This window comes from Micromys minutus, assembly GCF_963924665.1.
Source record: "Micromys minutus genome assembly, chromosome: 2".
NCBI lineage: Eukaryota > Metazoa > Chordata > Mammalia > Rodentia > Muridae > Micromys > Micromys minutus.
In genome coordinates, this window is record NC_137971.1 from 18,931,533 (window position 1) to 18,953,408 (window position 21,876).

At 44.3% G+C, this 21,876-nt stretch overlaps 1 protein-coding gene and 1 pseudogene across 2 annotated transcripts in view; both read left to right on the plus strand.

The window, feature by feature from the left end:
• ARHGAP19 (Rho GTPase activating protein 19) overlaps positions 1–16,425 on the plus strand; it is a gene marked incomplete at its 5' end in the record, with an annotated part of 38,468 nt that extends 22,043 nt beyond the window's left edge. Inside the window, 5 exons of the mRNA XM_080912774.1 lie at positions 1,848–2,039; positions 4,071–4,169; positions 9,185–9,295; positions 10,027–10,105; positions 12,977–16,425. Coding sequence (XP_080768900.1) covers positions 1,848–2,039; positions 4,071–4,169; positions 9,185–9,295; positions 10,027–10,105; positions 12,977–12,987 — 492 coding nt within the window. The 3' untranslated portion in view covers positions 12,988–16,425. The remainder of the gene's footprint in view (positions 1–1,847; positions 2,040–4,070; positions 4,170–9,184; positions 9,296–10,026; positions 10,106–12,976) is intronic.
• A 918-nt stretch (positions 16,426–17,343) lies between these two features.
• Positions 17,344–19,161, plus strand: LOC308417011 (peroxisomal membrane protein PMP34-like; annotated as a pseudogene). Its single transcript has 2 exons — positions 17,344–17,426; positions 18,629–19,161. The product of its transcript is annotated as a peroxisomal membrane protein PMP34-like (transcript).
• The last annotated feature ends 2,715 nt before the right edge of the window (positions 19,162–21,876 follow it).

The window sequence follows — 21,876 nt, forward strand, 5'->3', positions numbered from 1 at the left end:
CAGTCTTATATAATTCAGGCTTTTTAAAAACTTTTAATTAATTAAAATATTTATTTTATGTGTATGTGTGTGTGACTGAGTGAGTGTATGTAAATTTACCACTTGGTGTGCAGTATCCTATGGAAGTCAAAAGGTGGTGTTGGGTCCTTTAGAACTGGAGTTAAAGTAGCTATATGAGCTACCATGTGTGTCCTGAGCTACACAGAGAAGCCCTGTCTTGAACCCCACTCCCAAAATGTTTATTTTTACTTAAGTGTATACATGTGAGTACAGGTCCCAACAGAGGCCAGGTATCCACCCATATACAGTTCTAGATAATTAATTCTTGTTCAAGTTTATTGGTGTGGTTAAACTGTCAAACAGTTAAAATATTTGAGTCCATGGCCTAGAGAGGTGGCTCAGTTGTTAAGAGCTCTTGCTGTTCTTGTAGAAGGCTGTAGTTTGGTCCCTAACATCCATGTTGTGGGACTGCAGCCATCTGCAACTCCAGCTCTAGGGAACCTGGCATCGTCTCTGGCTTCATGGGCACCTGCACTCACCTATGTGCACTCATCTCTCTATGAAAATTAAAAAGAGAGATTTGTGATCTGTTTTGCTTTCTGTTGATGTGATAAAATGATGACCAACAGCAACTTAGGATAGAAAAGGGTTTATTTCATCTTCTACTTCTAGGTCACAGTCACCACTGAGGGAAGTCCAGGCAGTAACTTAAACAGAAACCTGAAGTGGAAACGGGTGAATGCTGCTTCCTGGCTCGCTCACTTATGTGTAGCTAGCTTTCTTATGTAGTCTAGGCGCACCTGCCTAGAGATGGTGCCACCCACAGTAGGTTAGGCCATCCCACATCAATTATCAGTCAAGACAATCTGATCTCTAACAGATGTAGCCACAGGCTGGTCTGATCTAATTCTTCAGTGGAGCTTCCCTCTTCCCAAGTGACTGTTGTCTGTGTCAAGTTGACAACGAATGCTAACCAGCAACATCTGAGAGCAAATGAGCTTAGATGGAGAAATATATGTCACCTATTAATAGACAAACCGCAGTGAGAGGCTGTGAAAGGCACCAACACGGGGCTGACTTGGATTTAGCCTGAGTGACAGACTTGGAGGCCACCATCGTATGTGGTGTTTACTGCTCCTGTTTTCTTTCTCTCGTTCAGCGAATATTAGGTGTGACTAAGTAAGAGGCTGCATTTTAAACCTAGTTTAGCTAGGTATGGTGTTTTGGAGAGCTGTTGCTTTTATTCCTTCCTACTGCCACGTAGTTTGTGTCGGCTCAGCAGCCATGGGCTCTGGAGTTGGTTTGTCACTTCAATGTCTGGATGAAGTTGAATTTCACTTCAGGTTTTTGTTTATGTTTGTTTTTTGTTATTGTTCTGTCTGCTAGTACTTTAGAGCTTACTTTATTGAATGGCAACAAGTATTACTTGAAATTAAAAAGTGTTTTGAAATGGAATTCAAAGAGCTATGATTGTCTATGGCAGTACTCTGGTGTTTTGAGACATGGTATCACTGTGCAGCTCTGTGGACCACGCTGGCTTTAAACTCACAGAGACTCATTTCCTCTGCTTCCGGAGTTCTGGGGTTAAAGATGCACATCACCACTTCCGGGCTTGGCAATATTCTCACTGCATGTTGATTTTTGGGGCGGATCATGGAAGTGGACCATTCAGAGCCCTTTATTAATAGACTTTTGTTCACCTGGTAATTATCAGCATTTTCATTGTTCCTGGTTGTAGTAGTCATACCCACACTCGCACTTCTTCTGTTCAGACTCACTGTGGGAACCCAGAGCACAATCAGTAGGATGTATTGATTTACTTTCTTAAACCTTTTTTTTTTTTTTAGGATGATCTTGATCTGACAACCTCATGTCATGCCATGTCCTTCCAGCTGGCAAGATCTCAGAAACAGAACAGGGTAGATTCTTATTCCCAGCAGGAGGAGACCCAGCAACACACAGAAGAGGCGCTGAGAGAACTCTTCCAACATGTTCATAACTTGCCAGAATCAGCGAAGAAGAAGCAACTTATCAGACAGGTGCTTGGTTGCAGGGGCATAGGTGGGCTGTAGGAATCACCGGAGAACACCACTCAGAATCACACTGAACTTTCACTGTCTCTTGCAACAAGCTTTGGCTCAGCCAAAAATCAGGCCCATCTATGGAACTGCAGTGTACTCCTGTCCTTCTGGAGAGAGGTGTAGGAGTGCTTAGCTCTCTGCAGATAACTGTGCTTAGAATATCTGTCGTTTTAGTCACCTAGCAGATCTCTCCAAGGTTGTTTGGAGAGAACCAGCAAATCCAATGTATTATTCCAGAACTTGGGTGCTGTATATTTTCCAGGGATATACTTTCTGGTTTCAGTTTCCAGCTTTGTGAAACAGTAATTGTAACACGCATGTGTCATGCTTGTAAAGGAGGAGAGGATGATGTGCAGAGGCTGGCAGAGCAGAAGAGGCAGCTTTTCCTGATAGGATGGTTTGTGGTTAGAAAACAGCCTAAAGCAGGGCCCCAGTGTACTAAACAGGAGTTCTGGTGTCTGCACCTGCTTGTTTTGGGGTTTTGGAGGTAAGATTAGGTCTTTCATTTGCCATTTTGAGGACTCTGTGATTTGAGTGAGTCCTTACTAGTTGGGAGTCACTTGGGAGACTTGTCTCAGTCCCTCTGAATTGTAGCTGCACAGGCAAAGCCGGTGCATCAGCCAGTCCTTCCGTCCTGTGCAGACTCCTGGGTAATCGTCATGTGAAGGAAGAAGCTGTGCTTGGCACACAGGTGTGGAAGCTTCTGTCCTTCCTGAGTTGCCTTGTTGCTTTTGGGCCGTGGGAGGCCTGGCATTATGGCAGCCGCATGAGCAGGGCAAAGCAGCGCACCTCATGACCAGTGAACCAGGACCTCCCAGTAGACCCTCCCATCCCTCAGCAGTGCCATAGGTTAGACATCCCCAAGCCCCCACCCCTGGCTTTGGAGGACATTATAGACCCAGCTACAGAAGTCAGCTCTTCATTTCTTGTTCAGTTTGTGCCTTCTTTGGGAAAGATTGCCTTTAATTTTGGGGGAGGGGTGCATCTCTAGCATAAGGCTAGAGAAAAATGTACCAGACACCGTTGGGAACTGAGCTGTTTCCAACAATGGACAAAGTCCTCTACAAGTGTTTTGTCATGGCCATAACTCATATGTGGAGTCATACATCTGTAATTCCAGCAGTAGAGAGGTAGAGGCAGGCAGATCTCTGTGAGTTCATTTAGCTTGCTCTACAGAGTGAGTTCCAGTGAGAATAAACAAATGAGAGTACTAGTTAAAGACTATGCACTGCCTGCCTCCCCCCACGCCCTTTTTTTTTTTTTTTTACACTGGGGATGTCTTTATACAAAGCTGACAGCATTCAGAGTCTGTATTCAGTCTCTTTCCCTTTCTAGCAGTTCTGAGCTCTAGTTAGAGAGCTTCAGTTCCTCAGGAGCATTCTGGCTTAGGAGCTTGGGAAGGTAGTAGCACACTTGGTAGAGGGTTGTCCTATACACATGCACCCTCAGCTGGGTTCCTGACACCTCATAAACTGGTGGTATGGCCATCTGGGTTTATAATGTTAGGACTTGGAAGATGGAGGCAGGAAGATTAGGAGTTAAAGGTCATCTTTGGCCAACTAGAGAGTTGAGGCCAGCCTGTGCTACATGAGACACTATCTTAAAATAAATCCTGGCATATAGTTTGTTAAACTGAGGATGATCATGGTTTATGTTAGTAGTGTTCTGTTTCCAAGGTACTTGATGCAAAACCAATTCTGGTTTACTAGCAGATCTTAGGCTCATAAGCACTCTGGATCTTGGTTTCCTATCTGTAAAGCAGGGTAAGAATCTTTTGTTGAGAGAATCTGAGTCTCAGAACTTCTCTGAGTAATTGAGTGCATTTTGTTTTTGGTTTTGAATGTCATTTCTGCTCTTGCCTGTCAACCCATCCCATATATCTTGAGAGTCTTTGACTTTCTGGGTATCTACACTCAGATAATATCTGCCCTAGACTGCTGTTTCTTGATGGCACAATATTAATATAATGTTCTCTGTACTTTTTTGTAGTTCCATAAGCAGTCTTTGACTCAAACACCAGGAAGAGAACCTTCTACTCCCAGGGTCCAAAAGAGAGCGCGCTCACGCTCCTTCAGTGGGCTTATCAAGGTAAGCCTGTGCTCCTGAGCCCACATCTGTTCTTAGGAAATGTGCATTTTTTTTCTTGTGCATAAACAGCTTAATTCTGTTCCTTGGAGTTCTAGAAAGGGTTAATTGGTGAGGGAACAGAGTTTGGAAAAGACCTTCTTTTCTTTAAAAAGTATTTTTTTACATATGTGAGTATACCATCGCTGTCTTCAGACACACCAGAAGAGGGCATCAGATCTCATTATAGATGGTTGTGAGCCACCATGTGGTTGCTGGGAATTGAACTCAGGACCTCTGGAAGAACAGTCAGTGCTCTTAACCACTAAGCCATCTCCAGTCCCAGGCCTTATTTTCTAAAGCATTTCACTGTGTTACAAATTGAAGGAACACTGTAGTTCGAGAACGGCACTGGTCTTCCCTCCTCCCCTGTCTGAGGATGGAGTCTTTCCCCCTTCCTGCTTCACTCTGCAGGCTGCTCTCTGAGTTTTGCTACATCTGTGGAGGAGTGAGCAAGCTGAGGATGAGCGACATTGTTGGACATTGGACTTTCTAATGTGAATTTTGCTATCTTTTATTTTTAGTGAACTTAATATTTTCACTGTTGTTTCTTTCCATGTATCAAAATGATTAGGAATCTTGTTTTTAGAGCAAATAGAAAATGCATTACTGTGTTGTTGCTGTTGTTACCAAGTGTGCAGACAGCTGAACATTAGTGCAGTTAGGTTAGAGCTGTCATCAGGGGGCATAGGCCACAGGGCTCACATTTCTTGTTTTTTATTCTCTCACACATTACATCCCTACCTCCATTTTCCCTCCGTGTATCCTCTCAGTCTCTCCCCCCACTTTCTACCTCCCTTCTTACCCAGATGCTTTCCCATTTCCCTTCAGAACAGAGCAGGTCTCTCAGGGATTTCTGTTGAACATGATGTAACATGTTACAATAAGACCTGGCACCTCCCTCATATCAAGCAACCCAGTAGGAGGAAAAGGGACTCAAACACAGGCAAAAGAGTCAGAGAATCCACCGATTTCTACTGTTAGGAGTCCTGCAAGAACACCAAGCCACACAATCGTAAAGTATACGTGAAACGTAGAAGACCTAGCCCAGACCTGTACAGGGCCTGTGTACGTTGATTCAGTCTTCACGAGCCCCTGTGAGCCTTGCTCAGTTGATTTTGTGGACTGTGTTCTCAACCCCTCAGGTCCTACAATCCTTCCTTCTTTTCTATGGGGTTCAATGACTCTACCTAGTGTTTGGCTGTGGGTTTCTGCATCTGTTTCTATCAGTTGCTGGATGAAGCTTTTCTGATGTTAATTGGGGGTAGACCCCAATCTATAGCAGCATATTGTTAGGAATCATTTCAGCGACCTTTTTTTTTTTTTTTTTTTTTTTTTTTTGTTGCTATCCTGGGTCTCTGGGCTGTCCAGCCTTTGGTTCTTGGCCATCTAGGCGGTGTCAGGTGTGGGCTCCCTCTTGTGGCTTGGGCCTCAAGTTTATTTCAGTGCCTAAACTATGGCAAGCTAATCCAGAGGGGTTAACTCTATTCTGAGTTTTATTTTTCTTTTAGAAATTGTTTTAACATTATTAAAATATGTAAGTCTACAAATATTAAGGATCTTTTGACTAATTTAAAGTTATTTTGCATAACTTTTAATTTTCCCCTGTTATACTGAAGTCATTAGCAGTTGCAATTTTATTTAGCCTCAATTTTGATCCTTTTTGTTTGTTTGTTTGTTTGTTTGTTTGAGCCACAGTTTCTCTGTATAGCCTTGGGTATCTTAGAACTTGCTCTGTAGACCAGGCTGGGCTTGATCTCACAGAGATCTGCCTGCTTCTACCTCTCAGAGTGCTGGGATTAAAGGTATCACACTGTCACTGCCTCACAATTTTGATTCTTTTTATACTTTGTAGAGGACTGGAATCCATTCTTTATCCTCACAGATGGGGATAGTAGCCTTTGGGACATGGCGCTTACAGAAGTGTGTGGTTTGCTATCCACAATGGAATAAAAAAGTACCTTGTGGAGCAGAAGAGTATATTTGTAAGTCATGTATCTGGTTAGGAGACAATGTCTGGACTATAGAAGGAACATAAATGGCTCAATAGTACTAAAAATCTAAGCTCATTACAAAATAGGAAATAACCTGAGTAGACATTTCTCTCAAGACATGTGACCAAGAAAAAGTCAGAGTATTCATCATTGCTCATCATCGGGGCATGTAAAGCTGCCACTGCACCCTGCCATTCACACCCACTGGGACAGCCCTATCCACAAAACAGGAAACCCTGTACACTACTGCTGAGAATATAAAATGGCAAAGCTGTTGGGGAAAATAGTATGATCATCTCTCAGAAAATCAACAGTACAATCATTTTATGTCCCATCAGTTTTGATTCTGTGTATATGCCACAGTGAAGAGAACAGTATCAGCTCAGGACCCAAGACCACGTTCTCAGCGTAAAGGAGATTGATTTGCCCCATAGGGATTGAAGGCAGGGAATAAGAGACAAAGACAGGAGATAGAGGATGAAGGAAAGGGGGAAGAGAATAGGGAGCAGGGAGAGGTATTTGTCCTGGGGGACAAAGGATTACTGACTCTGGATAGCGAGGAGAAAGACATGGCACATAGGAAAATGGTGGTTTATAGAGGTAAAAGGGGGAACCCCATGTTAGGATGAAGTGTGTAATTTTAACTCGGCATGGTAATTAGGTGAGACAAAGGTGGCTTTTGGTTGTTGTACTGAAATACTTTGATAGCTGGACCTTTGTAGTCAGCCTCAGGAGGAAGAAGTGGCCAAATAAGGGAACAGACCTTGGTGGCTAGCTTTAGGAGTTCTATCTAAGAGTTTTAAAAAGGCAAAGAGAATGGGAGAGAAGGGCAAGGCCTGCCAGAGCCATGCTTGCCTGCTGGGACTGCCTAGAGCTCCGTCACAGGGAGTTATCTGTCTAGTGTTTATGGAAGCGTTCTTTACAGTGAGCAGCCTAAAGGCTGAAGGAGGCTAGTTGTCCATTGAAGGACTGCATACAAGAAGTGTAGAGAGAGTGGAGGATTTTCCATCTTTACACCATAATGGGCCCTGAGGAACATACTAAATTAAATCTAAAGCCAGTCACAAAGGTAAATGTTGTACAGTTCTGCTTATTAGAGGTACTAAGTGGTACCTGTGAGATACACTTCACTAGTGATTAGCAGTGGCCAGAAGTGTGGAGGGAATGTGGAGTTATCTCTTGCTTAGAAGGAACAATGTGGATGGATGTTTGTTTAGGAAAGCCACAGAAGTATACACTGAAGTGGAAGTGATGCCAAGCATGATTGTTTTGTTTGTTTGTTTGATTTTTTTTGAGACAGAATCTCTGTCTCTTTAATTATTCTTGGATGGATGTGGTTTTCTGTTGTGCTTTGAGGTGTATTAGCAGTTACTGCTTGAAATGTAGGTGCTGCTGTCTGTTTGGCTATTACTCACCTCTTCATTTAGAACTTAAGTTATGAGGTAAAACGTTTAGAACATTATTTTTCTTCTTTTTTATGTCACTATCAGCTGAACCCAGGGCCTCATGTGAGAGCAAACACTCTGCCCTTGAGCTGTGCCTCCAGCCCAGAGTGACAGCTTCAAACACAGATGTTGTAACAGCAGATGCTAGGACGCATAAGGGAGAGGGGCTTTCATTAGAAAGGAGGAAACATTTAAACTGACAGAGGATGTGGGCCTTTTGCTAGTAGCTCTGCAGGGAACTATTTCAGTACTGTTTTTATTGGTTAGTGGTCCTTGGGATTGAACCCAGGGCTTTGTACATACTCAGTTCAACTCAGAATGCGCTTTTGAAAACTTGCTGGGAGCTTTACAACTGGTCTACTGGATTCTGTCCTTCCCAGCTCAGCATTCTTCAGTGATTCCTGCCTTCTGAAGGGAGGGCAGGCAGGCCTTTACTTTTTTAGCACGTGTGTGTGTGTGTGTGTGTGTGTGTGTGTGTGTGTGTGTGCATGTTTTAGCTATATGGCTTTTTTAAAAAATCTATTTGATTTTTAGGTCTTTTAAAAATTAAAACTTTTTGGGAGGTAGAGACATGGCTTAGTTCTTATAGAGAGGACCAGAGTTCAGTTCCCAGCACCCATATTGGGCACCTTACAATGGCCTATAACTTCAGTTCCGGGGGATCTGATGCTGCTTGCTGCCCTCTGTAGGCACCTGTACACACACACACACACACACACACACACACACACACACACACACACAATTAAAATAAATAAAAAATAGAAACTTGCTTTTCTCCCGGTTTTACAGAGGTGTGTCTGACAAGTGGGTCCTTCATTGAGCTCTTGTTTGGGAAGATGGTCTTGTGTCATGTAAATATCTACCCTGCTGTTGTTAATTATAATGTAGAAGTTAATGCTTTAGGTTTTTAGTTTTGCGTAATTTTTTTTTGTGTGTGTTTTATTTTGACAATGTTTTTGTTCAGAATTCAGATTTATTATTCCGCAGGGTTTCTCTAAGATGGAGTTGTTACTTTCCTCTGCTGCAGTTGCTCCCATCATCTTCTGGCTGTTCAGAGGACCTTGTGTTCCTGCTCTGTGTGCCTGTGCTCATGGGACTGTCCTGAGAAGGCCTGGAGCTCTTGGACAGTTTCTGCACATTTACTAGTCCTGAGTGAGGAAGGGCAGAGAAACAGAATCCTAGAGGAGACCAAGTCTGTGGTTCCTTTAGTGGAGAGGAGAAGGGACGCCCCCCCCCCCCCATTCTTCCAAAAAAGCCCAACCCTCAAGAGTAACTGGGACCCTTTCTGTTCACAGATATCCTGTCACTAGCTAATAGTAGGTAGTTTAAGTCACCCAGAGAGACAGTCATTCTTGGTGTTTGCTGTATGACTTCCCCTCTTTTAGATGACATGGCTTCAGACTGCACATAAGTTATCAGGATGCTCAAGAGCCTTTTTTTTTCTTTTTTAATAACTGAGGAAGTTGTAGTTTTGAAAACCAGACAACTATAAAATAGTAAATGCTCATAAACAAAATATTTTCTGTTCCTAAATCAGCGCAAAGTCCTGGGCAGTCAGATGAGTTCAGAAAAGAAAAACAGTTCCCCTGCTCCAGAGTCTGTGGCAATGGAGGAACTGAAGAAAGCCAGCAAAGAGAATATGAACTTGGTAAGAGCATACAAATTTTTGTCTGTCTCTCCCTGGGGCGGCTGACACTTGTTCTGCTGTGACTCTCTGGGTCATGGCCCTTTCTATATATTTACACCAGACCATTGAACATGTTTTGAGTTCAGGAAAGATAAGACATGTGGGTTAGTTTGCTTCTGTTGCTGTTATAAATACTGACCACAATTCATGAAGGAAAGGGTTTCTTTGGCTGACAGCTTACAGTTCATTGTGGTAGGAACTCAATGCAGGAGCTGAAGAACACTGCTTACTGGCTTGCTCCCCACAGTTCTCTCATCTTGTTTTCTCTTTGTAGAACTTAAGACTGTCTGCCCAGGGAGGCACCTTACAGTGCCTATGTCCTCCTACATCAGTCATTAATCATGAAAATGCCCTACATGCTTGCCTACAGACCAGGCTGGTGGAGACATCATCTCAATTGAGGGTCCCTCTCCCCAGATGACTCTAACCAGTGTAGCTAGTTACAAGTACAGATGAGCAATACGGCACCATGGCTCTGTCAACAAGTGCTGAAGAGTTGGTTAATTCTCACCAGAAATGTCATAGGGCAGGTTAGCCCTCCCTGGCTCTGCATTACCTGTGGGCAGTTCTTTAAGGTATGCTAGGCTACTGCATTAAGCCGCCCATAGGCAGTTTAGTGTGGTGGCCTGCCTCTGTCTGAAGGAGCACTGGTGTCTGATCTCCTAAGCCACTGTACACTTTCCTCCTTGCAGTTCTTCTCTGGCTCTCCAGCTGTCACAGTGACACCAACAAGATTGAAATGGTCTGAGGCGAAGAGAGAGGGGAGAAAAGGTACTCACTGGAGCCGCCTCTGTCCTTATCCAGGCTTCTATCCTGTGTCCTCTCAGGCAGCAGTGTTTTCTTTTTTGATGTTCAAGGTGATAGAATTGTAGTCATAGGCATTTGGATGCTTATTCTACGTAGCACTGCCTTCAGGTACTGAGGGGAGGGAGCCAGACAGACTTACTGACCCCTACTGTGGACAGACAGGACACACACAGCTGTCTTAAGAACACTTGTTAAACAAGATGGCACAAGGACAAATGGCCTTGTGAGGCTGAGAATGTCCATTTCGAGAGGACGCTCATGAAAATTATGTTTCTCTTCTCTGCAGACTTGAGTAGTCCTGGAAGGACCTTGGAAGTCATGTCAGCATGGTTTTGAAGCTGTTTAGTTCAGAGATGGTTGTTATCACGGGTTGTTCTGACTGTGTCTGTTAAAAAGTTGCTGTGAGCAGCCGTGGGACTGCACACTGAAGTGCAGCGCTCGGGAGAAACGGCAGGAAGGTTCTGGAAGCTCAGTTCCTGCTCCATAGATCAGCAGTGGAAACAGCTCATGTAGACATGCAGCTCTGTAGAGTGTACTTGTGTGGCTTGGGGTCCTATCTCTGGGTCAACAAAGTCATTGTGATGAATATTTTATTCTTTTCTAGAAAATTAGTCTATTGTGTGGTTTCTTACTTTTTACTTTGATGAATGAATGAGCTACCTTCTCTCGTTTTCTTTTGCACAGAATTGTGCTACTGAAGTGAGCTCAGTATTTGAGTTTTTTCTATCAAGATACTTCTTTTTAAATGTTTTTTTAAAACACTTTTTAAAATTTCTTTCTTTCCTTTCTTTTTTTCTTTCTTTCTTTCTTTCTTTCTTTCTTTCTTTCTTTCTTTCTTTCCTTTCTTTCTTTCTTTCATGTATATGAGTACACTATTGCTTTCTTCAGACACACCAGAAGAGGGCATCAGATCTCATTACAGATGGTTGTGAGCCACCATGTGGTTGCTGGGAATTGAACTCAGGACCTCTGGAAGAGCAGTCAGTGCTCTTAACCGCTGAGCCATCTCTCCAGCTCCTAAAATTTCTTTTTAAACCCCAAGCATGAGTTTTCTTAAAGAATATGCTATTTTGTAGTTAGCCTTTTGTTACGATCATATTTAAAGATAAGCAGAAACTCTTATCTTTCCATCTTGTCAGCTCTGCTTTGGGAGAGCAGAGGCCTGCTGATATCAGGACACCTTTTGGTGGATGAGGAATGGCATCCTCTCGTGTCGGAGCACCCCTCCTCCACCTTACTTCTCCTGAGGATACGCCTCTCGTCTTCCTCTTCAGTCTTCCCCGTATTACTCTGGGTCACTGTGTCTACTAGCTTCTCTCTCCCTCCCCCCTTTCTGTTTACTTTTATTTTTGTGGTGATGAGGATTGACTCTTCATAGATGCTCTCAGATTAAACTACACTCTGAGGCAGCCCCTCTTTCCTTCCTTCCTTCCTTCCTTCCTTCCTTCCTTCCTTCCTTCCTTCCTTTCTTCCTTCCTTTTTTGAGACATGATTTCTATTAGGTTTCTATTAGGTTTTCAGATTGGCATTAAGCATCTTCTGCCTCCTGGGTAGCTGGAATTTTAGGCATTGCCACGCCTGGCTTGTGTATGGCTGACTGAGTTTAAGCTCTCTGCTCTCTTTCACCTTTTAGCACCTTGTTCAGCTTTCACAGCTCACTCAAATGGCATCTTCAGTTCTGAACTCTGAATTCTGGCTGTTCTCGACACTGATGTTGAAAATGCTCTCCGGAGAAGATAGTGCAGTGTCCCTGTCACCATCAGTAGCATGATGGAGACTTCTGCTTAGCACAGGGCTTCTTAGTCTGGCCACTGTTGATACGTTGGGTCATAATTCTCTGTGTGGAGCTGTCCTGTGCATTGTCTAATGTCTAGCAGCTTTGACCCAGCAGATGCCACTAGCATCCTTCCCTCAGTAGTGACAACTGAGAGTTCCTCCAGATGTACCAGTGTCCCTCGAGGAATACAGGGGCAGAATCACCCCAGACGAGAACACATGATGGAGCACCCCTCATCCAGTGGCATTATTTTCAGCAGTCAGATCTTTTTAATTTTTTAAAGTTCAGCTGAACCTCCCTCTTTGAAGCTTTGTCTGGTTAACTCAACGAGACAGAGTAAGTTTCTGTTAATTCTTGTCAACACCACTGAGGTCTGGACGTTGACTGTGATTTATGGTATTTATTTCATCTGTGTTGTTGTTTCCTGCATCTGGTTCTAGGAGGCAATATGTCCTGGCTCAGGACGTACCATACCAGCGTTACAGTACTTGCCTAGCATGTGCAGTGCCCTGGGTTCAGTCCCTAGTCCCGCCACACTCACACTTGCACACCTACTCACCTACAACCCTTTTGCTTTCCCTTCTTCTCAAGAGTGTCAGCGGCTTGCTGTTTGTGGTTTTAGTCAAGGTAGTGCTGCTAACAGCGTGAGCTCCATTAGATCTGGGCCAGTTCTCCATTTTAGTGTGTAAGAGTTCTATCCTGGGGCAGGCGAGCTTCTGTGGGCTGCAGATTCCAAATGTGTGAGGTGACAGCGTACCAACTCCCCTGCAGGTAGCTGTGAGGGTAAATGAGAAAATGTATACAAGGACCTGGGGCCACATCCCTCACCACGTGCTCTACTAAGATCACTCCTACAGTCAGTAAGAAGAGTTAGCAAACTGGGGTAGACTGAGTGGTGTAGATGATGTTTACTTGGTAGAGGGTCACACTCTCAAATTATTTAATTGTAAATTTCGAAAGAATACTAAGTATAGATTCTGTAGCTTTTAGGTGGAATATTAAAAAAAAAAAGAATGTTTTAAAGCATGCCTAATTATCTTGTTTTTCCTTTAACTTAGGATTCTTTTGAAAGATCTACTTATGACTTCTGTTCTCCACAGTGAAGTTTCTCTTCAGTGGGACAAGTGTTATTTCTGTTCTCAGTGAAGTTTGGACCTGCAGCTTGCTTGCTGCATTTTGACTTGTGAGAGACAACTGAAACCCTGACCCGACTGATGCCTCTAACCCACTCCCTGGATGTCTCTGAAGCTGTGCCCTGAGAGAGTGCTACACTCTGTGTTTGTTTGTTTTTAATGTCAAGAAACCACTAGCTGCCTGCCCCAGCTTACACAGTACAGCGGGTAGGCAGGGTCAGCTACGCTTTCTCCGTGTGCTCAGGTCGGACCCGTTTCTTCAGAATAGGGAAGTTTGTGTTCAATTGTTAGTAATATTTTTAAAAGTACTCTAGGTCTTAGTGGATTGTTACTATTTTTAACTGGTGTTTCAAGCTTTCCTGTGTTGTTAGTATTGAGTAACTGCTGTTTATTTACTTGTTTTAAAAGCCATTATTTTGATGGATAATTAAGTGAATTACAAGTTAAATGCCTTTGACCTCTTTTCATTTTTAGTTTGACAAATCTCTTTATGTTCAAAGAATTTAAAGCTTTCCTAGACAATCTATTATTTCTTGTGTCCAATTAGAGGATTTGACCTGGCAATGAGAAAGAGTTCAGTACAGTATATTTAACAGATCTCAGTGATTAAGTTCCACCCCCTGTCCCTTTCTTCCTCTTGGTGATGTGAGAATGGCTGTGTGGTTGTTACCTTGGTGATGTCAGAATGACTGTGTGGTTGTTACCTTGGTGATGTGAGAATGGCTGTGTGGTTGTTACCTTGGTGATGTGAGAATGGCTGTGTGGTTGTTACCTTGGTGATGTGAGAATGGCTGTGTGGTTGTTACCTTGGTGATGTGAGAATGGCTGTGTGGTTGTTAACTTGGTGATGTGAGAATGACTGTGGTTGTTACCTTGCTTCCTTCATTCTCGTCCTCTTACCTAGAACATGGTTGGTACCACTGCTCCACTCTGTGCCCGGTTACTGTCATGATGTGCTACATAGAGCTTGCTGCAGTGTGCATGTGGTGGAAACAGAAGTAGGCCCAGGAGGGGCTGGTTGGCTTTGGTAGGATCCTGTTACATATTTCTAGGGATCAAATGTGCTGCTCACCTGTCTTGGAATCAGGAAAGGCATATGTGGCAGTGTCTGCAGGGTCCATAAGACTCAAGTTTCAACAAGGAGCAGTGGTGGTGTGTCCCCTTGGTCTAGAACAGTTGCTTCCTGCCCATCTCCTTGTCTGGATGGGTACAGGAAGTGGAGTGTGGAGAGCCACTATCTAGTGAGCAGCAGGTGGCAGTTGAGGATTCTGAGGTGTAGGCCTGACTGTGGAATTGTGCAACCATCTTCATCTTTCTGTGGGGAACCAGATACCCAGCAAAATACGGTTCCAGCCTAATGACAGACAGTTGAAATGTGCTATTGTTGAGGTGAGGTGAGAGGAAGGCTGATGATGTCTTCTGACAGCCCTCTCTTCCATACGTCACTGTTGTTGCTGAACAGCAATGCTGAAGGAAAAGTGACATTTGCCTTCTAGTGGGGTAGTTTGGGAGCAGTGGAGGTGTATGAATCTATAATGGATTTTAAGTTCCTTTCTCTAAAGCAGTTTTAGGTCATCCTTAAGGATTAGCAAATTCATTTGTCTAGGTTTCTGACTCTTTCTGGTGGTGGTGTTACTAGGAAAAAGGTTCTTTTCTTTTTAAAATGAATTTCTTGTGCCAGGTATTTTGTGAGGTCAAATAGAAATTCCTTTTGTATTAGCAAATGAGAGAAGTTCTCAGCATGGAGCTGCTCTAATTTGTTGTACCATGCTGTAATGTAGCACTATGCAGAGAGAGCCAAGCAGTGCCTTGATGCATCCAGGAGTTTTATACTCTGTGAGCGAGGGAGAGAGCGAGAGAGCACAAGACGGAGGAGATGGGTTTGGGTGAATGGAAGCAATGCCCAGGGTTGGTCCCGGTGAGGGTGGTGAGGGCCCATGCACGGGCTCTGTAGCTGGCCTCCTGGGCAGTTAGTTATCACATGCATTTGGGAATGTGTATTTTATTTATTTATTCCATAGTCATTACTTGCTTTAAGGGTATTTTAGGTCATTTTTTCTTAGAGAAGCTGTGATCCAGTGCAGAATAAACTTGAGAAAAAGCATAACCTTCTGTGTCTTATGTGGCTCTTCTAACCTGTGGTGTCTTCTGGAGAACAGACCAAAGCTCCGCTGTTGTCACAGAAGGTTGCTGTGGCCCTTCTGACAGGGTGTACAGTTGCTGTTTTTGAGCCAGTATTTAACCAGTGTTTTTAACTTTTTGTTTGAGACAGAGGTTTTTCTGTGTAGTCCTGGCTGTCCTGGAATTCACTCTGTAGACCAGGCTGGTCTTGAACTCAGAGTTTTCCTGCCTCTGCCTCCCCAGGGTTGGGATTAAAGGTGTGAGAGGCCACTGTCCAGCTGACCCGTGTCTTAACAGATTTTATTGTATTTATTTTCCTTGTTGGAGCAATCTCTTTGAAAGTACCTTTCTTTTCTTTCTGGGGTTAATTGTCATAGGCTTTGATATTGTGTCAAAGTGTTGGGTGGTTATTATTGTCAGAGGGACCCAAGTATGAAGAGACAGACTGTATCTGCGCTAGGTAAATGAATAGAGGCTGTGGGCCCTTTTCTAACTTTCACAGATGTGGACTTTCTCAGATCAGTGATCAGGTTTGAACCTGCCCCCGCCTGTCCTCCTGTCCCCCCAATCTTCATCACACGTGCACTGTGTAGGGGACAGTTGTGAGACAGCATTGGTTATACCTGAGTGCTAGAACATTGTAGAAACTGAAGGGGCCTGAGGGAACACAGTTGTCCCTCTACACAGAACTGCCGTGCTTGGAAGGTCCTCCTAGAGTCAGTCAGGATAGCTGAAGGAGCACCCCTGGGAGGTGAGGCACAAGATGCTGACGGACTGTGTGTGAAGTTTGTTCTCTATGACATCCTTCTCCAGGGAACAGCATCATCCCTGCTCTCCTAAAGTCCTCAGACTGAAGTGAGGATCCAGAACTAACCAATAGGACTAGAATTTGGAGAGGATTTGGCTTCCTAAGATAAAGCTTTTGAGAGACTTTAGTGCCCAGGAGCCTGATGGCAGACTGACTCCCTGTCAAAAGCCGGCTTTACTAGACCCCTAATGCTGAGAGCTGTGTGATGGAGTAGGCCAGGGAGGAGATGGAAGATAAATAATAGCCTGAGTGCTCTGTCACCATGGAAACAGTTCCTGAGGCCACAGCCCATGCTGAAGAGCTTTTGAGCATGCCCTGACATGCTTGGTCCAGTGGGCTGTAGAGAAGGCATTCTCTCATCCCAGGCCTTTCAGCAAGGCTTGCCTGTGCACGCTCTGTTCACTCACTCACTCACTTCACCCCCAAAAGGTTTCTTAGGAGAAGGTTGTACCTAGTTGTTATTTTTTTATTATTTTGCATATCTATGTAATTGTAAAGAAACAATCATATATATTGTCTTTTATATTCATGTAATATTCTGAAATTAAATCTGTTTTTGTTTCATATCTGTGGGTTCTGACTGGTGTCTTGGCTTATGTTGCTCTTGTTCTAAGGAACATGATACTCTACAAAGGGTTTGTTTTCTAATGGGGGGAGGGTATGTGGGTGGGTTCAGGATGAGTGAGGTTTGGCTGATGGGATTTACTTAGCTGAGGTAGCACACACCTCTAATCCTAGTATTCGGGAGGCAGAGTACTATTAGTCTGAGTCGAGGCCAGCCTAGACTACATAAGCCAATCCTTTTAAAACACAAGGCTGAGGCTGGGCCTGGTAGACACAGCTTTAATTTTAGCACTTGGGAAGCAGAGGCAGGTGGATTTATGTGAGTTTGAGGCCAGCTTAGTCTACATAGTGAGTTCCAGGACAGCCAGGGCTATTTAGAGAGACCTTGTCTCAAAAACCAAAACAACCACAACCAAGACAGCTTTGGGGTGGGGCCTGGGGTGGGCGGCTGCACTCCTTGAGGAGTGCAGCTTGTCTAAGTTGCTGCCTTGCTCTGGGGTATTCCATATTGTGTGGAAGTGGCTCTAGGGCTGTGTGCCCTCAACAGACTGTTTTACGAAGGACACCCAACTCCCTTTTAAGTTCTTATGCTTTGTGGGTTGGTATTAACGGATGGTTAATTCCATCAAACCAAATCTGTGGGCAAAAGAGAAAGAAAGGAAACCATCATAGGTCAGAGCAGTGAAGAGTCAGTCCACAGCCAGTGTGCTGTAAAAGAGCTAGCTCAGAGTAACTCGGCCTTCAGTGTCTCCATGGACACGGCGGGGGCATTCTGGACGCATGGCGGCCCTCCATGGACATGGCGGGGACATTCTGGACGCATGGCGGCCCTTATGATCAGTGTGGATGGCACTGGCTCAGAGGGGGCAGGAATAACCTGAGGTAAAGGTATGGCATGGAATAGGTCTACATTGTTTATTGACAAGAATACATTCTGAGAGCTGGGTGGTAGGAAGGCAGAGGCTGGCTAATCTTTGTGAGTTTGAGGCGAGTCTGGTGTACAGAGGTAGCTCCAGCCAAGACTACACAGAGAAACCCCGTATCAAAAAACAAAGCCAAACCAAAACCCAAATAAGCTATCTATTATATGTATAATATATATATATATATATCATATATAAAACCATTATACAGTTTTGCTGTTGTGTGGCATCCTAGAGTGTACTTACAGATGTGGGTTCAGGAGGCACAGGAAATAGGCTGGCGGCAAAGTAGATTGTTTTCCACCAGCGCCGTCAGTAATTCATGGCATACTACTCTATGGGTAACAGTAATGACTTCCCCAGGCCCTGGCAGTTCCAGCTCTGTGGCACTCTTATGCAACCACTATGGTATATAGTCTCTTGATTGAAACATCTATGGCACATAACTGCGTATATTACAAGCATTATATCTAATGTTAAAGAATGAGTCACAAATGGAGGTACCTTAAATGTAAGCATCAGAGGAGCAGATGGAAGTGTGGGAGAGGGCCGATGGGTGGGAATGCTTACTGGGCAAGCATCAGACACTGACTTCAGATCCCCTGCACCCACGTAAAAGCCACTGTGGACTTGGGAACCTGTAATCCCAGTGCTGAGGCAGGATGGGCAGACAGGTGGCTCTTGCTGGAAAAATGCTGTGTTCCAGGCTCAGTGAGAGTCCTGTCTCAAGTGGGGAGAGTGGAGCTTGTTCGAGCAGGATGCCGATGTCCAGCCTCTGTGTACACAGTAAGCTAAAGAGATCCTGATGGGCTTTCGGAGAAGAAAGAGGTTAGAGATCTCATCCAGCTGCCTCCCTCCCCCTCCCTTCCTCCCTCCCTCTCTTCTCCCCTCGGTTCTCTGTCTCTGTCTATCTGTCTGTCTGTCTCTATGTAGTTCCAGCTGTCCTAGAACACGCTTATGTAGACCAGGCTGGCCTCAGACTCAGAGCTCCACCTGCCACTGCCACCTGAGTGCTGGGGTTAAAGGCTCATGCCACCATCACGACCAGCCAAGTTTTAACTTCTTAGAAGAGGTTTGGCCCTTTCACGAACCCATGCACTGAGGCATCTGAGTGAAAAGTGTAGCACCATGGCCTCGTGTTGTCCAGTGAAAGTCTGGTAGTGTGACTGCCATGACAGTGTTCTTCCCCTTGGATACTGCCAGACTTCGGCTACAGGTCGATGAGAACAGAAAGTCAAAAATGACACATGCAGTGCTCCTGAGATAACTAAGGAAGGAGACCGCCTGGCACCTTACTGAGGATGGTTTCCAGTTATTTCCAGCCTCTGCTGCTTCAATTTTGTCTATTTTTACACTTTTAATAGCTTCAGAGCAGTGTGGGTGAAAGGTCAACATTCTTCTACAGGAAAAGATCTGGTGGTTGGATGTGTTGCAGGAGCAGTGAATGTGTTGCTAACTACCCCGCTCTGGGTGGTAAACACCAGACTGAAGCTGCAGGGGGCAAAATTCTGGAATGGAGACATTATACTAACTACAAAGATGTTATCGATGCATCCCGCCGGATTATTCGAGATGAAGGGATCTTGGCTCTGTGGAATGTCACCTTTCCCTTTTTGCTGTTGGTCTTCACCCCTGCCACCCAATTCATGTTCTATGAAGGCTTAAAACTTCATTCCTTGTGTGCGAGAAACTGACAGCTGCTACCTTCACCGTGATGGGCCGGAAGAACACATAAAAGCCCTGAGATCCGCCCACGGAACAGTGTGGAGACAGCGCTGCGCAGAGAAGAGGCCCAGTTCTCCTTCCTGCCGGTTCCATCCACACCCCAGACATTCCTGTCATTGGCTGTAAGGCATCAAAGGCTAAACAGGGTATAGCTGGCTAAGCCTGTCAACTTAGTTTTGATGGTGTTTGGTTGGATTTGGGGATAGAGGTTAGACTGATATGAAAATATTGAAACCCTGAAAATGGAAGTTTGTGGGTGTTCATTAATTTTTTTAAGGGGAAATGGTCTAATCTAAGGCTTTTTTCTGCTTTGCCACTTGTTTTCTATCTCTAATTGCTCTCCCAGGTTCCGGATGACTCAGTGACATAAACCTCCGCAGATACTTTCCTATGTCTTATCTTGGTAAAGAGTTCCTCACCAAGGATAACATCATGACTGTGCTGTGGGCAGGACTTTATTTTTGTCTCACTCTCTCCCTCCTGTTTAGAGAGAGTTATTTATTTTGTGGGGGAAATAAAAATTATTAACCTGAACGATTTCTTAAAATTTATAAATGTTGATTATTCATTGGTGTTTGACAGTTTTTTTTAACACATGTTTATTTCAAATTGTTTTTTATTACAAAAGCCTTGATGTTGTATGTCCATTCATGCAAGCTCCAATCAGATAAGCCTCAAATTAACACACACACACACACACACACACACACACACACACACACACACACAAGAACAGAAAAGAGGTTTGTTTTATATAATGTACAGTCAGTGGAGGACATGGCTTGTGTATTATGTTTGAATTTTTGGATCATCGAGAACCAGAATAAACTCTGCATTTATATTAGTGTCAAATTCATTACACACTGTATGAAGCAAACATTTTCATTCATGCTGGCCATGTGAACTCTGGGATTTAATAACTGATGGCCAGGCATGGTGGTGGTTCAGTTTCTAGCACCCACAATTCACTTCACCCCAGGTGAACTGAAGCCCTCCTCTGGCCTCCACAGAAGATGCTCTCCTCACATGTAGATGTAAGGGTAGCAGCGTGTGGGTGGCTGTGTATCCAGTGGCAGGGCTGATTAAAGGCTATCTGAGGGAGAGAAGGCTCGCTGGGAGGAAGAAAGGTGGACAGGGGGATATGGGGGCCACCAAGGAAGTCTAGCTGTGAGCTAGTGCCTTGTGCCCTAAGCAGTTTGCACAGAGTAGGCATGAACAGGATGCCTGAATTGAGCCAGAATTCCACTGTGAGGGATTCTGATCAACTGGGGCTTAGAGTTAAAGAAGGAAAGAAGTGAATAGGTGTGGCAGGCCATGCTAGCCCTCAGGGGGAGGAGCAGCTACTGCATTTTATATTGTACGTCAAAGGGTGAGGTGCTACTCTGATCTGAGAACTTGCCCAGGCAGTCCATCCTGGGATAATGTCTTTGGCCCCCATACTTCCTCCACCTCCAATTGTCAAAAGTCAGCAGAAACAAGTTTTATATGTCTAAACTCCCCCCCACACTAAGTCTTCAAGATATAGCATATATTTGCACAGACATTATATCTCAAGTCAGAAAACCCATATTTAATTTTTAGTGTTCACTCAACATGTTGCCTTTAGGCATAAAGCGGTCCAGTGTGCCTGTAATTACCATTGTGGCCACTAGATGGCAGAAGTGGCCTTTCACAAACCCATTAGGCAGTGCGCGGTAGAAAGGGTGGAGGTGGCCCTGAAACCGTCCCGTCTTTGGCTTATTTTAGACAGACATAAAGTGAGTTGGATATATCTCACACAATTAAAAATTTGGTCTAGAGCAGATGCGTTGTCACACCAGGTGGAAGGAGGGGACTCAGTCCTACAGCTTGTCTTCTGACTTCCACACGGATGTATTGATGCACGCATACACGTTGATAAAAACTCTTTAGGAATAGCATGCCTGTTTCCTACTGTCCTACAGGCTAATGCCCATGCAGAAGACACTCTATTAAAAAGGAAACAAGTTAAATGTTCATATGTAAAGCTTATGCATTAAGATGTAACAGTAGAGAACAGAAGGGGAGTTGTTTTAGGGGAGCAAAGGGACCAGCTGAGGTCCCCTTTGAGGGAGGATGAGCATTAACAAAATATAGATATGTGTGTAAACATCGCAGTGAAACCTGGTGTCCTGTATCTAGTAACCAGCAGTTTTCAAATTACATTGTGTGTGTGTGTGTGTGTACACATGCACACACACCTTGATATGAATGTGGATGTCCAGGGGACAGTCTGGGGGAGCCAGTTCTCTCCCTGTGGTTGTCAGCCATGGCAGCAAGCACCTTGACCTGCTGAGCCATCTTGCTGGATCATAACTAATAACTTTTTAGAGTTATCATTAAATGCTCTTAGCAAGTGAAGAGCGTTTCTTGTGAGGGACGTTTTCTTCCGTCAAGGGAATAAAGGCCTGAGAGATGATATTTCAGCTATTAGCTGAAAACTTAAGAAAGCCTTCCTTGTTACCCACACTGAAGGGCAATCAGTCCTTCCATCCTATTGTGAGTCCTGGCTGTCATCTGCTACCCTGGTGTTTCCATTCTGTATCAAGAAAGAGGAAGGGGCTGGAGAGATGGCTCAGTGGTTAAGAGCACTGACTGCTTTTCCAGAGGTCCTGAGTTCAATTCCCAGCAACCACATGGGATTTGTTTCCCTCTTCTGGTGTGTC